The sequence below is a fragment of the Epinephelus fuscoguttatus genome, linkage group LG6, assembly GCF_011397635.1.
Source record: "Epinephelus fuscoguttatus linkage group LG6, E.fuscoguttatus.final_Chr_v1".
Lineage (NCBI taxonomy): Eukaryota > Metazoa > Chordata > Actinopteri > Perciformes > Serranidae > Epinephelus > Epinephelus fuscoguttatus.
Window position 1 is genome coordinate 18,282,978 of NC_064757.1, and position 24,649 is coordinate 18,307,626.

Genomic DNA, 24,649 nt, shown 5'->3' on the forward strand with positions numbered 1-24,649 from the left:
GGCCTCGGAGTCTCATCGACCACCTTCCTCCGTTTTTCTGCCTCTGCTTTTTCACACAGTTTCACGGTAGCTTCCCTCCTGAGAGATAAGGTGTGGGCACTCAGTTAAAACTATGTATGAGATACAGGGAGACAAGGGAAAGGGTTGGGGTTTGTCAATTGTGTTATCTGATGCGTTGGAGTGTGTGAATGGTGCATGGATACAGTCATTACAAGAAAAGGGGGTGGAAAGGCTGAACGTGTTAAGAAAAGCAGTACAGAGTGTATAGGGTATATTGTGTAGAGTGTGTATACACTACATCATCCAGATGGACAGAAACAGACGTCGCTATTAGACGATTGCTTTTAGCACTGATCTATTTTCCACCCAAGTACCAACAACTCGTTTTGCAGGGAACCTCCCACCTGTTTGCACCTCTCCTCCCACCTGTGCGCTCGGCACTGAGCACCAAAATAACACACAGACTGGCAAGGAGAATTTCAAGGTCAGGAAACAGTTGGATTGCGGCTTGCGCTGTGTTTCGCCAACACAAAAATAGGTTGCAGTAGTATTTCTTTTTTTGTTTTAACGTTTGGTATTAGGAATACAGATTTACGCAATACAGGTGTGCAACACAGTGAACAACAGAGAGGGATACAACAGCGAACCACAACATTTACCTCCCAACCGCACCCCAACTTCTGTATCTGTTTGAGGGTTTTCAGTCTTGATTATAAAGAAACTGTGATGGAATATAAAAGTATTTTGAGAAGTGAGAAGAAAACACAGACATGTAGCATATGGACAGTCCACTGCACAACTGTGTTGCACGTTGGCAGAGGGAACACTTGGTGAATTCCAGCAAGAAGGACTGCATCTTCACTAAATACCCAACAGATAAGCTCTCAAGCTATGGGTTTACATCTCCATCTAGAAGAATAGTTATTCTTCCGAAAGTGCAGACTCATGTAACCACCCCAGCTACTTAGCGCTTTAGTTGATAGAAAGGGGGAATTCAGACCGCAAGATCTGCCCCCACAGATAAAGTAATTCAAAGAGCTCTCAGCTTTCTAACAATCACAGGATTAAGTTTAAAAAATATAAAATTGCAAGTTCAGTAGCAGCAGCAGTTGGCAGAGCGTTAACACTGCTATGTTTAGGGCTTCATTTCCCAGTCAAGCCCCCAGGAATGGCACTGGGCTGGGTGGCAGTTTTTTAGCACCGACCCCAATTGAAATTCAGGTCATGTCATGCCATGGATCCAGAAAAAACTTTCCATCATAACATTATCCTACAAATATATAAAGTGTGTGAGTGTTTATAGTTATAATCATCAGGTCCAGTAAAATTAAAGGCAGTAGGAATTGTATCAAAACATTATTTTGGTGTCGTTTTTGTTGAATGCACTCACAGGAGATAACAGGAGAAACTTTTTGGCATGCCTGCAACTTTAGTTAGAGCAGATCGGCGGCCATGTTTGGTTTCCTCATCCATGTTTTTATACATTGAATTTCCCACAGGAATAAATACAGTAGTTAAAGCTCTCAGCTGTTAATTAGAAAAGCCAACTGTGAATGGAAGGTCAAAAGTCATTCTAAAATGTGCCTGTTGTTTTGGGGTAGTCAGGCAAAAGAGAATTTTGTTTCATTTGTGGTTAGCGTGTGCCTCTATCTGTATTTGTGTGAGTGCGAGTGTGTGTTTGTGCGCTACCAATTAGCCATGACACAGCTGTGCTTTCCCCTCCTCATCTGCTCCTTGGTGGGTTTCAGTTGAACAATAATCTGCTTTAGATACTGCCGCGCAGCCTCCAAAGCTCACTAGTCATCAATATCAATGCCTGATCTGACACAAACTCACATACATGCAAGTAACAGCAAAAAATAGACATCCAAAAGAATCGGAAGAATCAGATACAAAAGGTTATTGGTCTGCTTCTCTTTCACATTGAGCTCTGTTGATGTATGGTCGTGTGATGTGTTGTGGCACAGTGACGTTTTACCGCTTTGAAGTAGGCAAGGCCCCTAAAATATTCTCCTTATGTAACTGTCCCTGTTGCAAGGCCGCACGAGGCTGTGTGAGGCAAAGCGTAATGGTGGCGGGTATGCTTCCGAATGTGTGTGCGTGTGTGTGCGTATGTGCATACAGTATGTAAGCACGCATCTGTATGCACTCGTCTGCCTGCGTGCTTGAGAGACAGACCATGCTTTCTCCAATGTGAATTATGCAGACCAGGATGAGGGTGCGGGGCGGGGAAGATCCGGCAGTTACACAGCTTTTGAATTAGAAGAGTCAAAACACCCGGCAGAAAACACAACCTCATGAAACAGAATGGGGGGGTAGAGGAGGAGAACAGAGTGTCTATAGAAGGAAAGACTGCAGAGACAGGAAGTGAGGCAGAGAGCAGGAAAGAGGGTTTAGGAAATAGATTGGACTGTGAACACTAAAAGGGGAAAGAACATAGCGGGGTTAGAGAGACTGGCACTCTGGGGTTTACAGGGTTTATGGTGTCTTGAAGGAGATGTTCAGTGGTGTAATGAGAAGTTTGGAATGGAAACAAGAGGCAGGAAAGAGAGCAACACAAGCAAAAATGAGGCATGAAATTCTTTTGAGAGTTTTGTGATACCTACAGTACCTTCTGCTGTACATAGACTCACCGTGTGCAGAGAAACCAGTCTGCTAATTTTGTGTAATTACCCTAAATAGCCTATGATTAGCAGGCAAGGAGCCATTTTTGTGTTGAACGGTGGGGGGCTTATCAGTGAATTTCTCTCTCTCTCTCTCTCTCTCTCTCTCTCTCTCTCTCTCTCTCTCTCTCACTCACACACACACACACACACACACACACACACACACACCCATGCCACAGGAACAGAGCACCAAGCACAAAGTGGGCTGGTTATTTTTGGGACTGGTGCTTTTTTAAAAACCTCTCTCCCATAATTAGAAAGCTCACATTGTCTTGACAGTACAGTCAAGAGACATGACAGGTGTGATGTTTGCACCTTGTTCACACATTTCTATTTACAGATCAAGTATTGCTGATGTAATGAAGCCTATTTATTGACTATCTGCCTTCTGTTTTTTCTTTCTGTCCTTAACCTCCCTCTTCCTTCTTCACATTTATATCCCTTTTCCTGCATTTCTCATCCCTGATTTCCTTCCTACAATCCTTCCTTCCACCTGTTTCCATGTGCAGGTATTGGTCAGGGTGTGCCGGTGGTGGCTCTGATTGTAGAGGGAGGTCCTAATGTGATCTCCATTGTGCTGGAGTACCTCAGGGACACACCTCCCGTCCCTGTGGTGGTGTGTGACGGCAGCGGCAGGGCTTCAGACATCTTGGCCTTCGGACATAAATACTCCGAGGAGGGAGGGTATGCACTCATATGTGCACAGTATGCTGTCATCCAAGGATAAAACACTTAATAATACAAATTGTATCCAGTGTGGAAAATATGTTACACCATGGAAATGGTCTTCCTAAGATTGTTTATAATCAGAATTTTGGATATATTGGTTTTATTTGAGTTATTTTTTTATCAAAACATAACATGCACACAATTTCATATATACAGCAATGATGCAATTCTGTAGTTAGGCATTTTGTGGAGAATGATACTGTAAACTTGATGCAAGAATTTGCAAACATTTATCAATTTTCTACAATGTGCTGATGCACACACAGTTTACATTTTTAGTTATAGTCCTCATGAATTCAGTTTGTACAGCCTCATATATCGAGTTACAGATGAAGGTAATCTTGCAGAATCACATCACACCGGGGTCTCCGAGACAGTAGTGCTGACAGCCCCATAGCCAACCTTCATTTCACTTACTGCCGAACAAATTTAATTTCCTTGCTTCCCCCTAACTGTTTTATTCTCCTTACCTCCATCTGACCTCTTCCTGACACCCTCTTTTTTTCCTTCCACACCTCTGCAGCATAATTAACGAATCTCTGAGAGACCAGTTGCTGGTGACCATCCAGAAGACTTTCACCTACAGCCGCACACAGGCCCAACATCTGTTCATCATTCTCATGGAGTGCATGAAGAAGAAGGAGCTGGTGAGTGTCACTTTCACATGTGTGCATACACATATTTGCACATGCATTAGTATAAAGCAAACACATGAGCAGTATATACACAAAATATTGAAGAAGACTCACACAAACAGACTCTTACACATGCACACACCATTACACCCCTAATAACGGTAACATCACCATTCATTTAAGCTTTGATGTCTCCGCTGTATGAAGAAGCCCAGAAATGAAATATATGTGAGGGAGGAACAAATGGATTTGTCAAATGAAGCTTGCTCATCATGAAACTTTTATTGAAGCAATTATTAAACCATCTTTTATGCATGACATGTAATGTTAAGTGGATGTAAATGTATTCAGATGACGTAGGGGACCAAATGGCCTCCACCTTGAGAGTCTGTACCCCTTTGGCAGTGTTTAATTCTCAGTCCCTTTAGAGTACTGTCACTCACATGAAACCAACCTCTTATTAATGCGGTGTGTATGTGTGTAGCATGGTATATTTCATGACAGTAGCAGGGGGCATGTTGCTTTCTTGCTACAGTCATTGCACTATGAAGCACCAGAGCAGTGCATGTTAACACCCACACATGACCTTGCACTCATTCACAAGATAACAGTGTAACGAACCTCTATGATGTGAACAAACAGCTAGCAGCTTTTGTTGTATCTTAGTTTTGCAGCAACACCAAGTTATTTACTACTTGGTTGCTCTCGCTTCAACTCTCTTTGAACACATAACGTACAATGTCTGTTGTAAAGGAGGGGAATATTTGCCAGATCAGTGACTGTTGGGATTGCTGGCTGCCATTGGCATTTTGCTTATAAATATATAATTAGTATACACACACACAAGCATTACTTTATCACAACTTCTGAAGTAAAACTGCTGAGCTAGAATTCAGTCATCAGCATCTCCAAACACAACAGCCAGGATGTTTTTTAAGATGACTCAACCAGGTATATATCATCAGGTCGTCTCCCCTGTTTGTAAAAAAAAATAGTGTAGGTCAATCATTTCAATCTGTGTTTCAGTTATTATAAGCACAAACAAATCAAAGCACACACAGAAACATGCTCACACACAAACAGTAGTACGCATAGTATTCTGCAAGCAGCCCAGCATTGGTCATGGTTGTGCGGCGTGTAAGTGGATTGATTGTGTTGTCAGTGGGGTTCCAGTGGCTGACTGATGCTCACACTGATGGATCTTCTGAACACAATACAGTAGAGCAGAACAATGGTTTGTGAATCATTCAGCAGGAGCAGCTGTACAGGCCAGATAATCTTTGAACTTAAAAAACTCTTCTACTACAACACTGAAAGGAACACTGAAAGTGCATTTTGGCAATATTTAAAAGTCCACCAACCCTGCTTTGCTCTTGCATAAATATTCTTGCATTTTATTGGGCTATTAGGTTTTTTTTTTCTGATCATTCATTTACTGCCAAAGGGAGTAACATCTGGGGATACACACTTCATGTGGCAAAGTGGTGCAATAGAGCTGCTGTGTAAACCTGTCAAATTGGTACATCTGTATAATCACAGATAGCAGAGTGTGGGAGCAGGTAAATCCAACAGTGGGATAGGTGTTTATATCCAGGATGCTGTACTTCATGTAGTATGTATGAATGTGAAAAGAAATAGTCATCTGTGTCTTATAACCTTAACAATGCCATAAAACATTTGGCAATGGCATAAAAGTTTGATAGCATACTCTGACAATGTGTTCAGTGGAAGCAATCCTTGTATAGTATGTCTTCCAAAAAACTCAGGCTTTTCTCTGTGAACACAATCTGCAATCATTAGTGCCTGTACACTGTGCACAGTTTCAAAAAGTCCACGTTGATTATAGTTAGAGAAAGAGAAATAAAGAGAGATATATGTGTTGTCTCTCTGCTGTCTGGCAGTCTTTCTCTCTCTCATTGAAGTAGTTTCAGCAGCCACTTATTTATCAGGCTGATAGGCATCACGGGGGCTCTCCCCCGATAGTGCTCCGAAAGTTACGGATCGGTGTGTGTATGATTGGTGGGGAGTAACTCAAAGGGAGAAGGGAGAAATAAAAATGAGCTTAAGAGAGATCTCCCATTGTTCCAGGCAAAGCCAGAAACACTTTAGTAATGCCTTGCCTCAAGATGCTCAAAAAAGTGGCCCCTGTGTGGTTTCCTGATTTTGTTGAGAAACCAGAACATGTATAGCCTATCTCATATTTTCTGTGTTTGGGAAAAGCCAAATACAGTGAGGGGACACGCCAAATGAGAGTGAATCTGGGGTTGGCTTTGACTTTAATTTCCATTGGCGAGGGTGTTACAAACAGAAATCGATGATCCTGCATAGTATACCTCTAAAGTCAGTCACTTGACCCCTGATCATCAGACTGAGCCACTTTTCAAATCTCAGATTTAAAAATGCTGCAGTTCAACTAGATTTAAGAAGTATAGTAGCATAAACGTATTACTGGGAGGTTGTTGGTTCAGTCCCCACATCTGCAGGATAAATCTGGGTGGAGAAAGTGAAAAGCAGCACATTCCCTCCTTCAATGTTACCACTGAGGTTCCCTTGAACAAGGCCTTTAACCCCAATCACTCTAGTGGAGCAGTGACTTGCAGCGTCAGACACTGACGAAAAAGCCGCTCTTTAACGTTGGCACTATATATGGCTGGTCACCGTTATAGTTTAATGGCACTCTGAGGCAACAGGGGGAAATGCGGTGGGACACGAACAAAAGTTAAGGTGAGGAAAGTCCAAGTAGGGTGGGTGGGAGTGGAGGTAGATGGATCCAACAAACATTGACTTTCACCCAGGAGAGCAGTGTTTGCGTCCTGTAAGATTATAAAGCCAAATCTTGTTCTTTTTTCCTAGACCTTACCACATGTTTTTGCTGCCTAAACCTAACCTTAGTTATTGAAGGCAAAAAAACATCAACTTGCGATGTTTTACCGACATAGTGCGTTAATTTTAAAGGAGACTATGTAAACGGTAAATCTCCTGTGAAAACAGAAGTGTATTTTGGAAGAAGACAATGTATGTAACAAGCATAACATGACACTACGTCCCAGAATGTCAACATCCGACGCACTCAGGCTGCCTTTCACAATGCATCTGGACGTGGATAGTCCATAACCAAACGTCGATGTGTTGCAAAAACAAACAACAAAGAAACAAAGAAAAACATTCCTTTTGAGATGAGGCCGAAACAAATCTCCCAGGATATGATCATAGTGTTTTCTGGCCCCTACCTACTGCAGCAGTTCACCACTTTTGGTCTGCAGGGCCAGATTTCTAAACTTGTTTTTTATTCCCACTTGGGAGACATACTTGGTACTGCATTGATACAAATGTTTTTTCATGTCTACTAGTATATTGGTCTACTTGCGCCGGCAGTAGCTGGCTTCCCCCAATAATGCTATGGAGGTAAATTGGAGAAAATTACAACACGCATAAACATAAACAGCACACTTAAAAACAAACTGAAACTAGGAGAGCACTCTTGAAAGTGCAGTGACTATTGGCCACTAAGGCCTGTGATATGCAGCATTCCTGCTGACAAACAGACAAACAAACAGAACCAAATAACCTCCTACAAACAGGCCACAGGTTAAATACCTAGAACCTGCAAGATTACTGTGTTTAGATACTTGCACTGAAGGCTGAAAATGACGAACACTGAAGAGGAATTTACAAGTGTGTAGCTTAGACTTGAGAGGTGTAGACGTTGCAGCTTATACCTACTATAGGGATGCAGTGGAACCATATGAGCTCTAAAGCACCTCTACTACAATCCCATTTCATTTGTTAACACCTGTGTTCACCCGTGTACACCAAAGTCAAGTAGTGTCAAACCTATGTTAACACTCAGGTTAGAAACAGGGTCACGGAACTGTTGCGTTGACTCATTCACACTGGCAGCAGATGTAGGTCTATCCTAGGTCAGTGCAGCGGTCTGAAAGGGGTTAGTGTGTATGTGTGTGTGTGTGTGTGAGAGAGAGAAAGAGAGAGAGAGAGAGAGAGAGAGAGAGAGAGAGACAATGAGAGTGTGTGTTTGTCTGTGTGCCAGTTTGCCTGTGCTTTAATTTTTCTGGCTCCGCAGCAGGAAAGCCAGAGAGTAGGAGGAAAAGAGAAAGACTAAAGGTGACTGGCTGGGATAATGCATGAGAGAGGGAGAGAGTGTGTGTCTGCTTAAGAGGGCAAGTGAAGAGAACGAGGACGACTGAAGAAAGGCGGTGTCTTGCTTTTCCCTTACTTCCAGCACGTTGGTTTATTCATGTAGACATTTTGTGCTTCATTTATTTCCCTGTTGCATCGGCTTTGTTTATCATACTGAAGGGCTGTTTATGCTTTATATCAAGAGGCAATAAACTTTAACATGTACACACTGAAATGTATATAAGTGTGTACCCCTTTGTTGCTGTCCTTGTTTTAACAGGCACCATAGCTATTTTTTGCTTTAATATTATCATTTCAAAATGCCACATGATGACTTTTTATGATTTTTAATATGTTGCTGTGAAGTCAGTTGGGCAGTAAATTAAAAAACCGGGAAGTGCTCTTTGCCGCTACAAACAATTGTGCCAGTTATCTGCTTTATGCTTTCATTTGGTCTAACTTAGGAGTGTGCTGGATCATTGCCCAGTAAAAAAAAAATCAGCTCTGATAGATGATAGAGCTCTTGAGTTTTACTCAGCGGTAACAGATGTTAAGAGTATAGATGATGTGTTGTACAGGTGCAATGAAAGGGAATAGTTAAAGACAGCACAGGCCACATTTATATCCATTTGTCTAGGTGATAAGGGTAATTATCTTCCTCATATATTCAGATCACTTATCTTGTGTCTTTTATCCTTTCAACATAAAGGTGGAAGAATTTTGTATAAATGTTAAACAAGCACAGTGAGAAGACTACAGGCAGCGTGTGAACAAGTGCCTTTAAGTATCATCAAGGCTTGTTGTAAAGTAGCTCTTTTTTTTGCTAGAAATGTGTGAATCCAATTCTAGGTCTAATTAAAAGAGAAGTGCCTCTATCTACTTCCTCCTCCTTCTCTCTCATTCCCTCTCTCTTCATCTGTGAGGAGGAAGGGGCAAGATGACTGTCCTGGTATCTCCCAGCTTGGTATGAATAATTGAGTCTAGAATAGTCCTTATATGTTTAATTCGGATTAAATATTGAGGAGGAACCACCAACCCACAATGTTTCCCCCGCCTCCCTGACAAGAGAAACTAAGAACGAGTAGGAGGAGGATGAGAAGAGAGAGAACGAGTGACTTAAATGCACCATGAGAGGGAGAGGGAAGGAGGGAGTGTGTGAGGGACAGATGGAGGGAGAGAGGGGGAGGAAATGAGACAAAAAGTAAGAGAAAGGAAACAAATGTGGAGAGCAAATGTGAAAATGAGGTACAATAAAGAGTTTGAGCCACACAAAGAGAAATGTGCCAGAAGGGAGACAATTCCTTGTTTGGTTATCAACAGGGCAGTTTATCAGTTTAAAATTTCATGAATAGATAAACTTATTTCTCTCCCTCCTCTACTTTGGGTGTCAAGCCAAAGCCTGTTGGTTTATGGTTGATCCCAGAAAGTAATAAATACGCATTTAAATATTATGCTTAAAATCCCATGGATGAAACCATTTAAAAAAAAAGCTTAGTCAGGTCTGAAATGCTGCTATTGTTAATGTATGGAGTGCAGAAGAAGCTTTGAAAACCGCCATGGATTGTACGTGTGTGTGTGGTGTGTGTCTTGTGGTACAGTATATACATGTGGCAGCATCGGCAGGGTCTTTGCCTATTAAATGAAGATGAATGTTTTCCAATCAGCTTGGCTCACTGCAGCGTGAAGAGCAGTTTTCTGATCCTCTAAGCATGTAGCTTAGCCTCTCTGAAGATGCAGGAATCCCTCCGACAGATCCCAGTCACACTGAGAAAGATTGCACCCGCCCTTCCTTTCTCATCTCTTACACACGTCTTGAATTTGTCAACACTAAATCTCCCTCCTTCTGTCTTCCTTTGATTTACACATGCTTCCTCTCCCCTGCTGTGTCACGTCTATCCCGATCTCTGCCTCCACTGTTCTCCTTGTCATTCCCACTCTGCTTCTCTCTCCTCTTTTCGTGTCAACAGAGAAATGGAGTGTGACAGACACGAGTCAGTGGCCTGTCCGTTGCATGTTGACCCCCGAGGTAATGATTGTCAGTATAGAGACACAGGGATGTCCAAAATACATTCAGCATTTAAAGATAGCTTAAGATACAGTGATAACCAAGCATATTGAAAATGTAATGTACAACAGATGGCTGAGTTTATGGACATGAGTAAAACCAAAAAAATAAAGCTGTGTCGACCCTTTCAATAAACTTGTTTGCTCACAGTAAATACTCGAGAGCACCTTTGCTTGTACATGTGGACGAAAATAGATGAGGGAGAAGCGGTCTGTTTACCTTTGGACACACTTATTGATGACTCTCTGTGTGATCGTTGAGATTAAATTAGCAACCTTGCATTGTCATAGAGGTTCTGTTGCTTAGTGTCTGAATTGTAGAGCCTTGATGATAACAGGTAGCACATATCCCCAGGGTCACCTTGGAGGGGTGTTTGGAGGGAGGGAAGAGGAAGGAAGAAGTAGGGAGGAAGCGGGCCAAGATGAGAGGGGGAGGGAGAGTAGCATGCCAGTGGGAGACTGTTGTGAGATTAGTGGTTGCAGGTTGGGGGGGGGGGGGCAGAAAGATGATGTGTGGAGGAAAGAGAGTGGAGGTAGGGATGGAAAGGCCTGGAGGAAAAAGGAGAATAGAAACAATGGTGAACGTCTTCTATAATCATCATCTCTCCTCTATCACAGAGTCATCCATCTTTAGTCCTAGGGCAGCCAAGAATCATACGTGTATGTGTGTGTGTGTGTGTGTGTGTGTAAAAGGCAATGCATGTGTGTAAGGGAACTCTCCGTTCTGCTAAAATGATAACTACAGGGTATAGTATAATGAACAAGTGGCCAGAACAGGACTCTGTACTGATTGGGTGAATTTAGGCTCACACATGAGCACACCCTTAAAAATGAGAGTTGTTATTTCTAAAACCGCTCTTGTTGGAAAATCACAGCTTTGCATACAAAAAGTTAACCTTTTAGAGTTATTATGTAAGGGCACAAATTGCCCAAGACAAATTGCTTTTCTAAAGGTTCTGTGTGCAACATTAAGAGCATCCATCTATCAGCAAACAATTATTTGGTATGTAAAGATATAGTGGAGTAATGTATTAGAGCAGAGTATGAAGTCGTGCTTCCTCTGTGTGTGCTTTAATCAGGGTTTCTCTGTTTATTGCTGTGGAAGATGGTCTGTCCATGCGTTAGTGCATGTGAGTCCCTATGTGCGTATCCCACTCAGTGTTGTAGTGAAGACCACCTAAAGGCCACCCAAGTCAAGACCAAGACCAAGGTAGGGCGAGACAGAGTCAAGACCAAGACCAGGACATGGATAGACCAAGTCAAGACCAAATCAGGGTCAGACCGAGTCAAGACCAAAACAAAGGCATGGCGAGAGAGAGTCAAGATGCAGACCAAGGCAGCACGAGACCGTGTCAAGATCAAAACCAAGGCAGGGCGAGACCAAGTCAAATCCAATACCAAGGTAAGGCAAGCCCAAGTCAAAACCAAGACCCAAGCAGGGCAAGACCATGTCAAGACCAAGATCAAGGCAGGGTGAGACTGGGTCAAGACCAAGACCAAGGCATGGCGAGAGTGAGTCAAGACCGAGACCAAAGCAGGGCGAGACAGAGTCAAGATCTAGACCATGGCAGGGCAAGCCCAAGTCAAGACCAAGACTAAGGTAGGGCAAGCCCGAATCAAGACCCAGACCAAGACAGAGCGAGACCATGTCAAGATCAAGACTACGGCAGGGTGACCACCAGTCAAGACCAAGACCAAGGTTGGGCAAGCCAAGTCAAGACTAAGACCAAGACCAAGGTTGGGCAAGCCAAGTCAAGACTAAGACCAAGACCAAGGTTGGGCAAGCCCAAGTCAAGACCAAGACCAAAGCAGGGTGAGACAGAGTCGAGACTAAGACCAAGGCAGGGCAAGACTGAGTCAAGACCAAGACCAGTCCACTGCGAGTCCCACACTGCAGGACACACTTACAATAAAATGTGGAACATGAAAACCATCCACTCCTCAAATTGATCTTAAAGATCCTCAATCCCACTGAGTCCATCCCACCCGCAGAAAACCAGTGAAGATTCCTCTTTAATAACCTCTTTTAATGTCATAAAACTGTATGTGTGTATGTATGTATAAGTGTACCATGAGAAATGTCTTGATAAAATAATCAAAAGACTTTGCAGAGGTGAATTTCATGTATCGGAATTCTCCTTTGTTTTCTATAAGCAAACAAATACAAACAAACACCAAAGAGCTGAAATCAACTTTCTTATCTTTAATAAACACTCCTTTTTTTGCACAGGCAATTTAGTTTTATCCCCTTTATCTTGACAGGTCTTGAAATAAAATCCCAGTCCTTCTTTTTCAAAGACCAAGATAAGACTGGGTAAAAATGCAGCCAAGTCTGAGACAAGACCAGGACCTTCCAAAAATGGTTTTGAGGCCAGTCTCAAGTACTACAACACTAATCCCACTGGCTAGCTAAGTGCCGCCACTCTGCACTGCTCTCAAACAGCAGTGCCTGAGCCATCTCCATGTTGAAAGCACATACACACACTTGGTTAGATCACAGTATTGCATGTGTGTTGGGCAGATGGCTCCCTAAATGTGTTGTTAACATCTATTAGAGTGAAGGCAAAAACGCATTCTAGCAAATAATAATCTTGCCACTGGCTGCACCATTCAAACAACTGCACACAAAATACACACTACAACTTAACTCAGAGAAGCACATGAACACAGGGCGCACTGCAGCAACGACTCATTGGTGTCCTCATTCATGAAGTCCTCAATCGATACCTTCACATCCCATTGCACTCCTATTTCACCTCTAGAAAGACCTTTTGATTACACAGGCTGATAGTGACCGCCACACACACACACACACACACACACACACACTTCAGTGCTCTCCTTATTAGTGATTGCATTTGCAATGCATGACCTAGGTCTAAGACGTTACATGATGTCACACTTCTCATTTCTCACTCAGGAAAGAGCCAACACGTCATCAGTATACGTGTGCAAATGATGAATGAGCCAACATGATAGATGCTGTAAATCATCAATGTGAATTGAATTACTTTCCTACATTGAGATTGTGTGGAAAAAAGAGAGGAAGATTAAGGGAGAAAAAGGAGGGTTAGCCCACAATGTTGCAGCATTGCCCAAGGGAAAGCAGCAGCAGCAGCAGCAGCAACAGCAGCAGCAGCAGCAGCAAAGCCCGCAGATTCCCAGAGCTCCACGAAATGAAGCCATTTAGAGGGGGGAGATGGGAAGGGAGATGGGCTGCAGGGAGGTGGGAGGAGATGGATGGGTGTATGGAAGGATTAGAGGAATAGCTCGTCAGGCATTCAGAACACGCATTCTCCCGTACGCGACTCCCACAAGGTGCCCTTCATGCATGCACACGTGCGAGCACATATGCCCACACGTTAACACTGTTATGTGTACACACGCTTGCTATATTTGACCGAAAAAAATCCAGAAAAGCTGCCCCATTTCTCAGATTTCCCTCACGGCTGACTTTGGCTTTCATCAATCGTGTCATTAGTTCATCTCATGCAGGATATAAAAAATGCAGCTTAAAGACATGTTAGTCTACACAGACGAAGACCTAAACTGGCCTTAGAGAAAAATTATTTCCTCAAAATGTGACCCACAAAAATGTTTGACATAGCAAAAATAATAATCTTTGCTAATGGGGAGCATTATTAGCTCATGTCATTTGATCACTGTCTTTGATATGTTTTTACTCTCGTTCCCCCCGGTTGCCTTCTCTGTGAATTCCTTCATTTCCGCCCCACAGTGAACAAGCTGTGTGTGAGAGTTTTGTGGTGTTCTCTGCACAAGAGACAAGAGGGGATGGAAGAGAGCCTGGAGAGGAGATACAGTACATTACATCAGAGCAATACTTCTTCTCCTCTCCTCTCCTCTTGCACCTCAGCGGTTTTACTGAAGCTGTTTAATCCAGCAAATAAGAGCACTCTCTCTCAGGATGTGACTGAATTTTTTATGCTATATGCTTAGATGCATTCAAGCAAACAACAAAAGAAGTGATGGAGTTAATGTACTTTTTCTCACTCGTTGTCTCTGTGTATGTCTCTCTCTGTCATTGTGTCTCAGATAACAGTTTTCCGGATGGGTTCAGAGGGTCATCAGGACATTGACCTTGCCATCCTCACTGCATTACTCAAAGGTGGGTGTGTGTGCGCATTTATGTGTGTGTGTGTGTGTGTGTGTGTGTGTGTGCTCGGGCATGGATGTACAGTAAGTGGCTTCCACTTCACTGTCGCCCTCAAGGGATGTTGTTATTTGGAAGTTTCTGTACATAAAAGAAGGATGACATCGTTTCAGAAAGCATTCCTCTCACTGTCCCAGTTTAGGTGTTTATATGAAGCACGTAAGTATGTTTTTACTTTTGCAGTTCATAGCTCAGGAATAAAACATAGACATGTGTGCCTATTTTTTTTCACTCTTAAAGCTCCATTAGGCGATTTTTGATCACTGCGAGGCAGGAAGACTCCAAAGCAAACTTGCAGCATTAAATCTTGTTACTATATTCTCTTATCAAACAATTGCTTTCTTGCAGTGCCTTTGGCACGGAGTCCTCTTATCACTGCCTGCCTAATATAAACCCAGGATTGACTGGCTTGGTCCACTACCTCTTGGCTCTTTTTGCCTCACTAAATATTTGACTTTTTCCCAGCACGTTTGGCACTCACTGAAAAAACATGTTGCTTTCCACTTCAGTTTTTGGTCAGACTAAACAAGATATAAAGATTTTGTAGGCTTTAGCTACATAATTATTGTGTGATCATCTTCTCATCTAACTCTTAGCAAGAAAACATATAAGTGTATGCCATAAAATATTGAAGCATTCCTTTTAATTGTGAGGAGGCTGTGGCTGCTGCTTGAAGCCATTTCAGACAAGCTTGCAATTAGCTCACGTTTCCTACTTTATATGCTAATACATCCCCCATATCACAGCAACACCTGCAGAATAATCAATTAGCGCGAACACAGCTGCTCATTAACTGTGTGGCCAGAGATAAGTATGAATTATGATAAGTATTGTGTCTTTTCGTTTTTGGTTTTGAAGGATATATATTTCAATTTACATTTGCATTTATCTATCAAATTAATACCCTTTGAGGTCAGTAATCACTTTTTAAAGGGACACATGGCCTAACTGTATGCTATTGTGCCATATCAGCTTCTCATTTCTAGGAACTACACTAAAGCTCACAGTGTGTCCAGCATCCTGAAATTCGAGTTTATTTTCTTTACAAGCATCATAAAGGTAATTTAGGGGCATTTCAATAGGTGCAGACAAACAAGTGGTGGTTTGAAGGCTCATATCTATCTTATTGCCCCTCCCACATATCACACTGCAACACACAGAATAACCAATCAGCATGACACAGATCTAAAGCATGACACAGTAAGACATAGACAGAGACATACAATTAACAGAGTCCTTATGCTGTAAGTAAATGTTATGCATTTACAAGTAAGGGCAATGAATCAGACCAAATTAAGATACAAAATTGACAATTCCTCAAGTGCAAACTCAGCAATTAAACTCAACCACCTCATACTCTACCCTATTTCCCACTTCAGTGTTCCCATACCACCCTCTCTACACACACATGTACACACACACACACACACACACACAGGATTCATGGATCCATACTTTCGATTAGTTGTTCAGTAGCTTATATTGATCATGGTTGCGCTTGCCTCTTCAAGGAATACAACGCTGCCCACTGGAGGTTGCACGCATGCTCTCTCTCAAACACACACCTATACATGCAGACACATCAAGGTACACACTAGTGATGTGTACATGATTGACTACCTCACAAAGTGTTCCTCAGAGGAACGTTTCATTCTACAGAGACCAAACAAGTGAGTTTGGAGAGGGAGAGAGTGAAAGAGAAACGTGTTTTACATAATTTATGTGTAGCAGTCAAGATGCATGATTGCTGCGGCACATGCATCACTCTCTAATCTTTGTCTTCATCTCCTCTTGCTCTCTTGCCCTATTACTTTCTTTCTATGTACACATGTCTCGCTCATGTATTCTGTTGACTCCATCCGTCGCTCCATCTGTCATTCCCGCTCACTTTTTTATCCAGTTTCTATTCATCTCATTTCTCGTTGTGATAGGAGTGACACGTGGCGGAATGAGCCAAGGGAGGAATTGAAATCGAAGACAGAGAGAAGAAAATAGGACAAAGGAAATGAAAAGGAGGCGATCATAGAAGTGAAAGGATGAGAGGGGAACACTGAGAAACGGGGCAAAAAATGCTTTATGGTAAACAGCATGAGGGTCATTTTCCATGCAAGTCTCATTCTGCAGCTGACTGAATGAGACGCGTTAAGGCTTTTAGTGTAAAATAAAATCAGTCACATCCTGCCTGAGAGCTTTTTAAAACACTGGATTAGACTCTTTTGCTGAAGAACTAAGCTACTGCCTGAAGCTCAACAAGGCACGGCACAGTCAGGAGTACACAGTGAGGAGAGAACAGAAGCAAGAGCAAGAAAAAAAAGAATAAAAGGAGTCAATGTGTGAGCCTGTGTGCGTGAGAAAGAGGGAGATTTAAAGTGGGAACAGGAAGCAAACTGCAGCTAAAGACACATGGTGTAACAGGGGGGAGTTTAGAGTAATTGATGGTCTGCTGTCTGAAGCAGTCAATATCCTGAAGATTGGGTCCATAAAGTCAGTTGGCTGCAGCTCAACCTCCCTGCAGGCAGACAGAGCGAAACCACAGGACTTTGATAAAGCAAGGCCACCCTGCCTTTTAACATACACATATCTCCACTAAAGCTCTTATTAGCAGGCTCTGCATCTTATTAGCAGGGCTGTGTCTGAACTCACACCATTAAGCTCCAGTAATGCCGCACAGGCCTTTAAGACGGTGTAAAGTGATGATACTTCTGTGCTTATTAAAAATTACACAGTCTTGTCTACACACACGGGATTATTATTATACTTTAAATTGCAGTGGAATTCTCTAAAGGCTGCGATGAATTGTTGCCTTATCTTTCTCATTTCAGTTAACTCCTTCCACTGTGCAGGTGAATTATTAATGCGAACAGCAGACTGCGGTTTTGTGTTAGTTCTCACTGGTCAGTGTTTTAAGAGTGCCTTTTAAACAGTGAACAGCTACAAATACTATATTGCAGCAATATTCAATAGCATTTTTACAGTGAAGCTATTTTACATTGGATTATACAGAGAGGTTTGGTGTAAAATTTATATTAGTCTCTGTACCTTTTACTTTTCTGTCGATTAGATGAAGTGTTTAAAGAGTATCTATACACACTTTTTAGGTTCATAGTTGAATTTTGTATTTTCATATTTACATGCTTTTACTTTCAAAAAACACTTTTTTCCTCAAACTGTCTGTGCTAAAACACCTGTCTCTCTGTCTGAGATGCTCTGTTTTAGTGCACATTTCTTTAAGTCCCCCTCCAAAAAAGCCAGGTCAGCTCTGATTGGTCAGTGTCTCCAGGTCTTGCATATCTCCCTGTCTCTGCACCCTCACTGCAGCAGGGAGAATGACTGTACAGAGAACAGTGGCACGTTTTACTGTGAATCTCCAATAAGAGCTTCTGAACACAACTGGACATGTTCCAGCAGGAATATGATCCAAAATTAGAGAGAAATTAACAACGTCAGCAACCACAATTACATGTTTCATTGACTTTAGAGACAGCAGATGACTATGACATTATACTGTAGTCAGAATAGAAAAAAATGTTGGAAACCCAAGTGTTCAGAGCGGTCTGAAGCCTGAGGTTTTTACTCACAGGAATTATTTCTCCATACATTTACCTCATCATTTGAAACTTTGGCCATGTTTAATATGAACATCCTTCATTGCAATACTATATGTAACACACAAAATACGGAAAAGCATAATATGTCCCCTTTAAGATGTATTTTATCCAACAAATATTGTATCACTGTTATGATGAGATGATCATAAACCCCATTGTAATCATTTTCTTACGTTTGTAGAGTTTTTATATCAAACTAAATATGTGTGCAAAAATAAGTACATTATTTTTTTTAATTTTATTCATTAATCAAGGTAAGTCTCACTGAGATTTTCAAGGCAGTCTTGGCCAAGATAGGCAGCAGCACAAGATAAAAACATGAACATATTAACAGACACAAAACAGAAAAACTGACAAAATACAATATAAAACATTCAAATGAACAAAGCACGATACAAGCCACGCATCCAAAATATCACTTTATACAACTATTCTGTTTCAAGGTCTTTTAAAATGGATTTAAAAGCATTAGAAAAAACAGATCATAGAGTTTTAAAACAGTCTGAAGGTACAGAATACCTGTAAGTCTTTTTTTCACTCTGTATGAACTCTTACAAACAAATAAAAGTCCTGTGACCTAAAGAATACTGCCCAGCACTCTTCTGTAAAATATAAAATAAGATAAGAGAGAGTGTATATAAACAAATACAAGTGTGTGCACCTGCGGGTCTCCAGAGCAGGGAGTAAAGCTCACAGTGGTGAGTCAGTGGTTCACGGTTTGTGATGAATCTGAGGGAAGCCTCGTAAACTGGATCAATCAATGCCTGAGGAGAGGCATCCATGTATAAAAGATCCCAGGTTACAAGTAAAATTTTAAGGGAAGATACCAAACAAATAAAGCAGCCCTCCCTGCATTCTGAGTATCTCTGCAGATTTACAACCACCAATCTGTCCTTTAGCGAACAGCAATGACACGCAGCAAAGCTATCAGAGTGATGAGAGAACTGAAGATGAGAGAAGAAAATGAAGGCCTTCTTTCAGCGATGCCATATAAGATTTTTGTTTCGGTATTTGTCAGTGTGCCCTTGAATCTTGTTTTGTTCTGCCTCTAGTTCAGCCAGTATTACATTAAGCAAATCAGATCTGTCCTTTTTTAGTTTTAATATTCTTTTCTTTCTGTGTGTGTATGTGCTGCACTGATTTTCATCTTATATTCAGTACATCATATCGATGTTACTGGAGGACCGGAGCAGAGTAAATGATGTTCACGGACACAGCAAATCAAAGAAACACAGTTGTATTCCACATTTTGTGCAGAGGTGAGATGGAGCGTTAAATTAAGTGATACATCAAATACCCAGCTGTCATTGTCTGATAAGAAGACATCTTCTTCTCTGCAGACACACACAGAAAAGGCAGTAAAGTGAAGCAAAAATTCCACCAAGCCTGAAGTTACATGAACCCCCTGCAGCTCACAAAAGAAGCCCTCAGCCCCAGCACTCCAATAAAGGAGCTATCTGTCATGAGTGGACAGCAGCAGCAGCAGTAGCTCTGCAGTGCAACACATATCTGGCTCAAACTAGCGAATTAGAGAACTAGAGTTGCGAATTAATACATTTTTTTAATTGAATAATGCTGCACAATTGAAGAAGCTGCAACCGTACCACATATATACAGTGTTATCAATACCTATACTGAACAAACATTTTTAAAATTCATCTATAAATCTTTGATGCAGATACTTCCACCCCATATTTTATACATTCATTACATAGTCTTCACATTTATTAATTAAAACTTTACATTTACTCCATTGCAAGTTTATTATTCTGCATTTGAACTTAAAGCTATTAAACACTGTATTTTAACTGGTTTGCTTATTGATTTTATGTTTTATTTTAACTTATTTTAGGTTTGTTTGTCTTTGTTGATGTTGGGGATCATTGAAAATGAAGGTCTCTCTCAGCTGATTGAGTTTTAAATGAAGCTGCAGAGCTTTTCAGCTGCAGAGACTCTCATCCACGCATTCATCACTTCCAGACTAGACCACTGCAACAGTCTCCTCCACGGTTTGTCAGCCAAAACACTCAAGTAACTTCAGTATATCAAGAACTCAGCTGCTCACCCCCATCCTTCATAACCTCCACTGGCTCCCCATCCCACAGTGTATCCACTTTCAAACTCATCATCACTTACAAAGCTCTCCACAACCTTGCTCCCCCCTACGTGTTGGGGCTTCTCCACTACCACACTCCCTCCCACACTCTTAGGTCTGCTGATGCCAGCCTCCTTAAATTAAGTTTTCAGCAACAAAAGTTTGAGCATTCAGCAAGGGAAAATGATAATACAAGCATATAAAGAGAATAGGAAATAAGCAGTAAAGACATATCAAAATTAAAACAACCAAGTTCAACTAATGAACTGTTGTGTTGTTCTAAACTTGGACATTTTACTACGTATGAGTGTTTAAGAAACCTTGTTTTCCAGAAGTATGACATTGTCTCTCAACTCCCTTTCTATTCTCTTTCAGGTGCCAACGCTTCAGCTCCTGACCAGCTGAGTTTGGCTCTGGCTTGGAACAGAGTGGACATCGCCCGCAGTCAAATCTTCATCTACGGACAGCAGTGGCCTGTAAGAAAGAACCTTCAACAGTAAATAAGAGGATATGCACACTGCAGCACGATGTTGTTTGTATTCACAGGACTTGTTTATTCCAGCTGCATTCTCACATTAACATCATGATTGTGTACTGCCTAAAACGATTTTTGGCATTGTACTTCATTCTTGAATTACCTGACATTTGTTCACAGAAGTTGTCCTCAACAGCTGACAATATAAATAACAATTGATACTGCATACAAAAAGTGCAGCTCAGAATGATTTCCATTTACACAATATAACTTCAAAAGTGATGAGACAGAAAAAGATGATAAGGAAAGAATACTTTTCAGCTTCTAAAGGCAATTTGGATGCAGAAAGCAGCTCAGGATCAGTCGTGGGTGAAAGACTGCTGTGGTTATCTGTGACCATAATTGAGAAGTATGCAGCCCTTGCAGTTTTCAAGTCATATAAAGTTGACTTAAAATGTTCAAACATTTTATTAGGCCTCTGCACAGCGACAGTTATGACAAATAAATCATAAGAGTGAATATATATGAGTATTAAAATATACGCTAACCATTTAAGTGTGGCTCCACTCACATGATGTGAAATCCTATCATAATAATCCTGTCATTGTTTGAGTAAATGATGATGCCATATCTGTATTTATTTCCATGCAGTGCTCCTGTGTAGTGTGTGCTTTGTGCTTTGTCAGCCACGTCTCTTAGAAATTACATTTGTATAGTACTAAATTGTTTTCATTATTACATTGTGGTGACATCGTAATTGCTGCCTGTTTTATGTTCAGAGACGTTTTTTGAGTTATTGAAACACTATAGTTAAGTATGGCGCTGTAATCGGAGGGAGGTGGGCAGGGTGGATGGCGGACATATAAATTGCTGGAATGTGACGCCTGAATACTAGATTTGTGCTCATACTTCTGTACGTGGTTATTTTTAGGCAACAAAAGCAATGGTAAGGGTAGGAAAAGATTGTGATGTCAGTTAAATGTTAATATAAAAAGTAATAATAAAAAATAAAAAAAAAGCTGTAGTCACTATGAGGTACATTAAATAGCAACGTTTCCTCATGATGTTAATAGAAAACACAATTCCCTCACCACTACGTTTCCCTCAAACATATTTGCTGTTTCAAATTGGTTGTATATAAAAATAATTTCAGGGCTGGCTGTGTGTGTGGTGTCACGTATTCTTCATCCCATGTGCCTTAGGTCGGTTCCCTGGAGCAAGCAATGCTGGATGCCTTAGTTCTGGACAGAGTGGACTTTGTCAAACTGCTGATTGAAAATGGAGTCAGTATGCACCGTTTCCTCACGCTTTCCAGGCTGGAGGAGCTCTACAACACGGTAATAACAAGTGCACATTAATTCATTGTAAATACAGAATGTGATCATGGATCTTTTTACAACACACCAGGAAACAGACTCCTTTGTGACTGTTGCGACTATGAGTTTTAAAGTAAACTGAAAGGTTACTTGAACACACACACATAAAATTATGATGCTGGTGGTGAACAATGTAGCAGGCAGAGGCAGTTTTGTGCTGAGGACCTGTAGACACTGTCAGTGATGGTAACAATATCCGGTAACACTTTACTTGAAGGTATCTAAGAGTGACATGACACTGTCATGTTGTGATGACAAGTTGACATTGTTTGGGTTGTCTTGATTATGACAACTTGACATTAATTAACGTGACATTACCAGAAGTTGTCTTTGTCATGACAACTTGACATTACATTTGTTTGGGATGTCCTTATTATGACAACTTGACATCAATCAGGATGACATTACCAGAAGATGTCTTTGTCATAACAATAATAATCATTATGTCAACTTGTCATAAACACAAAAAAGGTGCATTTCTTGTAAATGTCAAGTTGTTATGAAAAAGACATCTTCTGGTAATGTCATCCTGGTTAATGTCAAATTATCATAATAAGGACATCCCAAACAATGTCAACTTGTCATTACAAAAACCAAATGACATTTAATGACAGCAGTCATAAACATTTATGACATGTACATAATGCTCATGACAGGTTCATGACTGTGTCATGTCATAATTTTGACAGTGTCATGTCACTCTTATGTAGATACCTTTAAGTAAAGTGTTACCAAATATCCTCATGTGTTTGTTTGTTTGTTTTTTTTTTTTCCAGAGACATGGACCGTCCAACACGCTGTACCACCTCGTCAGAGACGTCAAAAAGGTATGACCATCACCGCCGTCCCTTCAGCTCTGTGGCTGTCCAGGCACACTGTATGGGAATGTTGGCTTGAATGTGTATATTAAAGAAGACACATTTGACTACATAGAGTTTCAGTTGCTTTTTTTGGCCTTGTGTGTTGTTTACTCTATTTGCATCAGTTAGTGTGTCCACATTTTGGTAGCCCTAGTTGCTGTTACTGCAAATAGAGGCCGGCTTTTCTCTTTCAGCTGGAGTTGCAGGCTGCAGTGGCTGTGTAGAGCTATGCACGACTCATCCCTCTCATCACTTTTCAGCAATTTACTCTGTTCTTTCTCTAAGGCACACACCACCATGGTAAACAAACACTACATGTATTAAACACCGCTCTATCCACAGAACTTGAGTTTGAGCAAACTGAGGCCGCAGTGGAACCGCTGTGAGGCTGAGAAAGAAGAACTCAGTAGACACTCACAGTTTATCAATTTTTGCTCTGTTTTCATTTGTATTCTTTACAACACTATTGTGTTTTCCTTTTGATATGCAGTATCATCTGACTCTTTGAATACTGATATTGCACACTCCCCTACATAAATTAGATGTTATTTTGCATCAGGACTGTGTTATATACATGTTTAAGATGATGGTGGAATCCTCTCTCTCAGTAAAGTTTTTTTTTTTTTGCGCATATCTCCTATAACACCTTAATAATTACTAAAATAAAAGACAACAACCTAGAATTTTACATTCAGCACATGTCTGCACGCCAATTAGTTGTGAGCCCACTGTTGAGACATGATTGAGAGGTCAGCAACACCACCATTAGCATCGAGAGGTGTTCATTAATTAAAGTGTTACTGATTACAGTAAAGCTGCATGCTCCTCTGGGAGTGGCTGAAGAGGCTCAGTGTTGTAATCACTCCTGCTTTGCCTCCTCTTTGTCTTTAAACACAACTCTAATCTGAAGTTGGTGCAGAGAGAATATGCAATTTATATTCCACTAACACCTTGCCACGCTACTTCACACACATGCAAAACACACACCGTAGTGCATGGCAAAACATTCCCATCTTCTTTTTTGCGGAGCTGTGTGTAACTGGCATAGTGTAGCTGAGTGTTTGTGTGCCGTTGTATCATAGTATGATGCTAATTAGATTTAACTGCCATCCCTCGGGTTGAGTCACCATGTCATTGCTGTTTTCTTTCTCTCTCATTCTTCTCTGTGGATTGTTTGGTTGTACTGTTGGCAGGTATTATTTTGATTCAGATGCAGATGCTGTGCTAATAACAGCTGTAAGGTGCCGATGCAGGTCGCTCTCAGGTTTAATCTAGTTCATTGGTTAGATTGTGTGAAAGCTGAGTCAGAAAACAGAGAGTTACAGAGATTGGCTTGTGGACTACAGCTGCCAAAGCAGAAATTTGCTTCCCTACAGAGTAAACGAAAGATGCTGTTTTGTGGCCACAGGCTGGTGGCAACACACCTTGTGTCTCAGACATCAGGAATGGTTAGGAGAAAATCCAAATGTAATAGGTGCTTTTACTTCTTAGCTTTCTGTGCTAAATGAAAGCAGAAATGGGCCAGAATGATGGTTGACTTGTACTGTAGGTCATCAGCTCACTATTCAAACTGCAGGACATGAGCACACTGAGTGTCTGGAGAAAGACTGTTGAACTCAACACCCAAACAAACAAGCCCTTCTGAGGGAGAAGAAAGGCCTGGAGCACATTGATCAAATTAACGTTTCAATACCACCATCTTCATCAGAGTCAAAAGGGGTCAGCACCAGAGTCTCTTTGACTCTGATGAAGACACAGTGGTGTTGAAACATGACTCTGTTTGCACTATTAAAAGACCGTAAATTGATCGGTGTGCTCCAGTCCTCTCTTCTC

At 41.3% G+C, this 24,649-nt stretch overlaps 1 protein-coding gene across 6 annotated transcripts in view; it reads left to right on the top strand.

Annotated features, from left to right (window-relative positions):
- The window catches only part of trpm3 (transient receptor potential cation channel, subfamily M, member 3), a 172,204-nt gene that overhangs the window by 113,002 nt on the left and 34,553 nt on the right, over positions 1-24,649 (top strand). For all 6 annotated transcript variants that reach the window (XM_049579215.1, XM_049579211.1, XM_049579216.1 and 3 more), the window contains exons 7-12: positions 3,176-3,350; positions 3,919-4,042; positions 14,285-14,357; positions 20,481-20,581; positions 21,783-21,917; positions 22,733-22,783. In XM_049579215.1, the coding sequence (XP_049435172.1) occupies positions 3,176-3,350; positions 3,919-4,042; positions 14,285-14,357; positions 20,481-20,581; positions 21,783-21,917; positions 22,733-22,783 (659 nt within the window). The remainder of the gene's footprint in view (positions 1-3,175; positions 3,351-3,918; positions 4,043-14,284; positions 14,358-20,480; positions 20,582-21,782; positions 21,918-22,732; positions 22,784-24,649) is intronic.